This window comes from Hyposmocoma kahamanoa, unplaced genomic scaffold (assembly GCF_003589595.1).
Source record: "Hyposmocoma kahamanoa isolate Upper Pololo Valley unplaced genomic scaffold, ASM358959v1 63, whole genome shotgun sequence".
Classification (NCBI taxonomy): Eukaryota; Metazoa; Arthropoda; class Insecta; order Lepidoptera; family Cosmopterigidae; genus Hyposmocoma; species Hyposmocoma kahamanoa.
In genome coordinates, this window is record NW_020653851.1 from 20,650,024 (window position 1) to 20,656,491 (window position 6,468).

Here is a 6,468-nt window from a genome sequence, read left to right on the forward strand (position 1 = left end):
AAAAGACAAGTTTTTAAATAATTTCGATTTATTTGTTTTTTTTTTTTCATAGTCAAATTACGAAATTTGTTCTTCATCGCTTGACAAGTCGGATTCTAAATATTCCATGCCTTCAAATTTATCGTCACCGCTCACATTCTCACTGTCATCACTGTCGAAATCCCGATCATTTATGACAAAAGGAATTGTATCGTCGTCCAGTAATCTATCTGTTTCTTGATGTTTCTCTTCTAACCGTTTCACATGATTTACATATTTTCTCCAATCATCTATACTTACTGATGAAAAAGCTTCTTCAATTTTTGTGATCATTTCGTTTGTGGTACTTTTCACATTCTTATCAGCAATTTTTCTTTCTACCTGGCTCCATACCATTTCAATAGGGTTTAAGTGACAATATACATATAAATATGGTGGTAGCCTCAAAACCTCATGACCGTGTTCTTTAAACAATTCATCAATTAAATAAATTGGATCAGGTTTATACCTTTTCCCTAAACACAACAGTTCTTTTTTGGTGATATCATTTGACCATGGAATACTGTTTGTAGTTAACCAGTCTCTTATTTCTTCTTTTCGTGAACTGGTGACTGCGGATTTGTTTATCTGGACGCTGTGATAACTAGCATTGTCAAAGACTATTATGCTTGGTGACTCCAGGTTGGGTAGCAATTTTTCTGTGACCCACTTTGAAAAAATTTCTGCGTTCATATCGTCATGATAATCTTCGTGTTCGGCTTTGTGCTAAAAACTAGTACAGTTGTTTACAAAACCATTTTCTGTGCCAGGGTGGACTATAATGAATCGTTTGCCCTTTGAGATGTTTGAAATCATTTTAGAAGTAGATGGCCCTTGCCTATTTTTTTGGGCTTGTAATTCAAATGTACATAAGTTTCATCTACATACACAATAGGTTTTCTAGATACCACAGGCTCATTTTTTAATGCCAAAATTTTTCTTATGTGCCATGTCTCCAAGCAGCCACTTCATCTTTTTCCACGAGTACAGTTCATTCTTCGGTATCCTTTGTGAATTCATAGCCCATATTCAATAAAATTCGCCTTAATGTTTCCCAACAACCATCAAATTGGATAGCGTCCTTTAATTCTAATAACAATTTTCTAAGTGTTGGCACTTCTTTTTTGGTCAAATAATATTCATCTATTTTATTTCTAATAGCACTTTTTCTGATCAAAATTATCAATGTTAAGTTTAGTAGCCCGCGACGCGCGCTTTTTTTCAGGAGTTCTCCAAATACCGTGATTGCACTGACCTTCCTTCTTGATCACCGTAAGAGTTCGTTCACTTACTCCTGTAAAGAAAAAAAAAGGGATTTAATGAATTAATATTATGAGATTTTAGTTACACATGTAACTCAAAAAAATGTATAAAATAAGCTTACCACTCGTTAAAGCGATGTTCTTCACATACCGACTTTCACTGGAGGTTGAAACTTCTAAATCACTTAGATTTTGAAGAGCATTCTGCAAGAGGCTTAAAATCGTCGCTTATTCCACCTGGAAAAACAAGAAAATATAAACAAAATCCGTGTGTGTGACGTACCTTTTTGACTGAGACTCATGCCGCGATCTCGACATTTTTATAATACAAAACCTTCGTACACAGACGTACGCAGTGTAATAGTAACTACAATAATCGTCTATCAAAAATAAGAACAACACTATACTAATATACTTAAAGTAATATACAAAAGTATCACGACTATTACAACCAACTTACTTGTCAGTGCTTTAATATCATCCAAATATTTTTGTTTTTTACTAAAAAGAGAATCCTGCCGCTCCTTTACTAGACGGAAATTACTTATCATTCTAAATAGTAACTGCCGCACACGGCCGCACATTACTTTTCAAAGGTTTCACCATTGTTTTAATTTGTAAAAGAATAAACTAAGAACAACGTTAACAGTTTGACACTTCAAATACCACGAAATTGACAGTACAACATAGATATGAAATGTTGCCAACATTATATTCTTACGGGGATGCTAATTTATTCCGGTTCAGACTTAGCTTGGCCAAACTTTAGTAGGCGCTGTCCCGGGCCTTATATTAAAAGTACTCGTACGCTATGATGGCCGTTTTGACGTTTGTCCGCTCATCAAGTTTCGTATTAATTCGTAACTGCTACTAATTGCTGTACATTGTTGTCACGTGCAATATAATTTATGGAATCATTGACTTACAATTATATGGACGTCGGGTCCGCGCTAAAGTGTCCGCACTTGTAAGGCGCTAAAATCGTATACAGAGCGCCAAACTCCGCTTTAGTCTTCATTTGTTCGATTGACAGCGCGATACTGCCATGACATTACAATTTAAATTTCGAATAGGTTGACTTGGGACATTTTTTTCGTGGTTTTTGTATTAGACCCGTCGTCCATTTATTTGTAAGTCAATGTATGGAATGTATAATTTTATGAAACAATTCGGCATTTGTTCTTCGAAATTAAAAAAAATGAAATCTAATACGATCGTCACTTAGGCTCAACTCACACTGGCGCGACTCGAAGCGTCGCGTCGCGTCCTGTTTTTCAACCACAATACCTGGCGACGCACGTCGACACACGCGCGACGGCGCTCGCATTAGTGCGCCCGGATCGCAGTGTGGTCCGCGTCTCACGCTTTACTGTGCTCAAGTAACGCGCGAAGCCGCTTGACTGCAACCAAGTGTCGACGCGCGTCGTCGCGCGGTCTCCATATGTGTATAACACAAAGTACCTTAATAATGGGAAAATAGTGATGAATATGCTATAGCTGGAAAACATGACGCGTCGCGATGCTTCGACTCTGCGCCAGTGTGAGTTGGGCTTTATGGGATCGCTGGCTAACACAACTTGTACCTCCAGCAAACTCTAGTCAAAGCTCAATGCAAAACAAAGTAGTTCCGAATAGACGATGTATTAAGTAAACATTTTTATTTTCGTTTTATTAAAACTTTTTAATCAGCTGCCACTTGCAATACTAGTTATATACCTACCTAAAATCTTATAGATGCAACTGCCATTTGAGTATATTTTTTTCGATAATGAATTGAGATTTGACCCACTATTGTCATCTGTCAAAACGGCCATCATAGCGTGCCGGTACTGTAGATTATTAATAACGTTATACAAAATTTATTTATTTCCAAATATTACTAGGTGTTGGTAAACGTGCAGATTTTGGACAATGACTTGTCATGGTCAACGATCTTCGAAAAAATGGAGAAGCTGAAGAACGAGAACAGTCAAGTGTATTCATACATTGTAACTGCAATAACTATAGATTACATTTACAACCGCATGTTGTCCAGCGGAGCTAGTGCCGAGACTACTACTACCGAGCGTATCCGACCTTTCTTCAGGAAGTTCTTTCGACCCGAGGCGGAAATAAAAGTTCCCTTGGACAAGTTAGAACGACTCAAAACATTCGATAAGGTTTACGACATTACCACGTTGACAAAGTTACCTTGGTCCGTCATTTTCCACCGTTAATGAGTTTGCAATTTTTCGTCCGAATTTATTGAGGTAGAAAATGGCAACAAAAGTATGTTTTTCCGTTATGGTTTTTCCCGTATGGGTTAAGGAGTCTTCAAATTAAAACCTTAAAGAAGCGCTGCAGTAGCGCGGCTATAGCGCTTTTTTAATTTTTAGTTCACAAATTGTGACTGCAAAAAGCGTCTTCTATAAGCATTGACTTACAATTATATGGACGTCGGGTCCGCGCTAAAAAGTGTCCGCACTTGTAAGGCGCTAAAATCGTATACAGAGCGCGACACTCCGCTTTAGTCTTCATTTGTTCTACTGACAGCGCGATACTGCGATGACATTACAATTTAAATTTCGAATAGGTTGACTTGGGACATTTTTTTCGTGGTTTTTGTATTAGACCCGTCGTCCATTTATTTGTAAGTCAATGTCTACAAGCGTCTAATTTGAAGGCGCCCTTAGACGCCTTAGTCTGTCCCGAAGGACGAAAAATGTTACTACTATGTTGTTTTTTATTTCATAAATCGAAGAAAGGTAATGTCAGAAACTAACCAATCAAGTAGCCAGATGGTGGTACCGGTTTCTTCACATTTACGTTTAGTTTTGAAAAACGCTAAATGTTAGTTAATGGCTAAGATAAGCTTTAAGCTTGAGGAAGTGAGTTTTGTTAGTTTATATTAATTTTAACTGTGGAATATATTTAAATGAAACTTTGTTTTGTTGTGAGGCTGGCAGTTAGAGAGAACGTTATTTTTTCTGCATTTTTATAAATATTTAAGACCACATTCTAAATGTAGACAAACTGCCATGGAAAGTCCATTGACAACTGAACATTACGGTGTCCTAAATACGGTGGTTAAAAAAGTAAAAGTGACAGTTTGTTTACTTCAGTTAATCTGTGACCGCGCGTAATTTGAGTTCCACAAACAATTTTGTCAATAAATAATTCAAAGAACGTAACTTGGCTAGTTTTATTATGATTACTTTACTTGATTACATTAATGTCGATAACTACTTAATTTATGTATAAAATATAAGTAATACTTCAGTTTTAATAAAAAATGCAAACATGTACGGTTAGTGTCCCAAAGCTCATTAAAATTACCTCCACCTATTCTGGTCTCGTTAGCAACCAGCAAGCTTGAACTGTATATGTATACATATCGACAATGAATTCACACCCATGGTGTAATAAGACCACATCGGTAAATTGACGACTTTTCAGGACAGGATTATAGATTCTATGAACGACATTAGTCACTTTTTATGCTTGACTAGGAGACTTATAATCTCAGTACAGAATACTAAAAATATCGAGTATATAACCAGACATAGAGACGAAATAAGGGCCATCCCTGGCAACTCATCAGGCAAATGGGCCTTATATCACGCCGAAATCACAAATTAGAAAAATGAAATAAAACAGCGCCAACAACCGATATGTCTGCGTATATTCCAAAATATTCTGTATTTATTGTAATAAAGATAATATCGTTAACAATGGGGGGGGCTGTTCCATTCGGTAGTGTGGGAAAAACAGAAAAACATCTGATTACAAAATCACATTTCATCGGTAATTAAATATAAAATATGTAATTTTTCAATTTTCGTCCATTATAGCAAAGCTCAAGTCAGACTGGTCGATTTGAAGTGAAACAATTGACGACACCCGTCAATTGTTTCGAAGTCGTGCTGGCCAATCGGAGCGCAGTGGTCACAATGATTTGGCAGAATCGTTTTCAACCAAATTAAATGACATTTCGTCTCCATTTCTGGTTATATACTCGATGACTAAAAAAACCGACCTCAAAAGTCATAAGTCGCCCAGTTTGCCACCCTTAGCGGTGGAATACTTTCTTGAAATTTAAATGGGACCACTACTGAGGTACCCTCTATCCAACAAAAAAAGAATCACCACAATCGGTTCACAAATGCCGTAGTTCGTACAAAGTTATCGCGTAACATACATACAAAAAAAAGCTTTTTCAGATGAGCATGTTTTAGGATTTAATGACGTTCTTAAATATTTCGTCCGTAATAAAGTTTAAGTTTTGTAATGGAATTTAAAGCAGGAGGTAGATATTTTCAAACAGACGTGAAAAACTAAAACATACTCCCCTGAGTTACTTTTCTACGGCGCTTTCGCCGTTTATTTCTACAAAACACCGACGATATGCGTTTGTTTCGTGTAGTTCGTAATTATTTTTACAACTTTCATGTGGTAAAAGCAAAAACCACTTTTGACTTATTATCACATTTGGTTTTATGTGATAATAAGTGCATTAATAATCCAAAATTAAATAAGTAAAAGTAAGGGTGCATTAATAATCTAAAATTTGCCATTTACGTCAAAAAAACTTGACACATAAGGATGTAGCGACACGTTTAGCTCTTTCGGGATGTTTCTATCTGGTACTAATGACAAATATGAACAAATATCTATTTTCAAAGTGCAACCCCTAGAGTTTCTCATTCTTCTCATGGGACTCTGTCTTACAAATTAACAACGTTTAATACGTATGATGATTTCAAGTGTACTAAATGTAAATTTACGACATCTTAATGTAGGAAGCAATAATTTTTTTATAAAGTAGGAGCTATTGTTTATTTCATTTCGTAACTTCTAAAAACTTTTTTATTTTGATTTGCAAATAGTACGTACTTTGTTGACTTTGTTAGTCTATTTAGTCGTGCCTAAACTGCATAATAAGAAGTTAGTTAAAGTGCATATTAAGAAGGTAGTTTCCATTTGATTTGTTACCTTTTTTGATCTATTAAAAAACAACACTTGTCATATAATTCTTTTGATCTTTTAGATAAACACTTAGGCGAAAATAAGCTTAGATTACTTATACGAAAATGTACTGTTTTTTTTTCTATTTTCTCCCTCCGGTTTTTAGGTATTCGGTATTCAGACGAATAAGGATTTCATATTCGGTATTCGGCCGGATAGCATAAAACAGGTTGAGTGAGCCGGA

At 35.9% G+C, this 6,468-nt stretch overlaps 1 protein-coding gene across 1 annotated transcript in view; it reads left to right on the forward strand.

Moving 5' to 3' along the window:
• Positions 1-3,659, forward strand: part of LOC113230038 (ABC transporter A family member 3-like) — a 79,984-nt gene extending 76,325 nt beyond the window's left edge. Inside the window, exon 32 of the mRNA XM_026463767.1 lies at positions 3,164-3,659. Coding sequence (XP_026319552.1) covers positions 3,164-3,496 — 333 coding nt within the window. The 3' untranslated portion in view covers positions 3,497-3,659. The remainder of the gene's footprint in view (positions 1-3,163) is intronic.
• Positions 3,660-6,468: the final 2,809 nt, after the last annotated feature.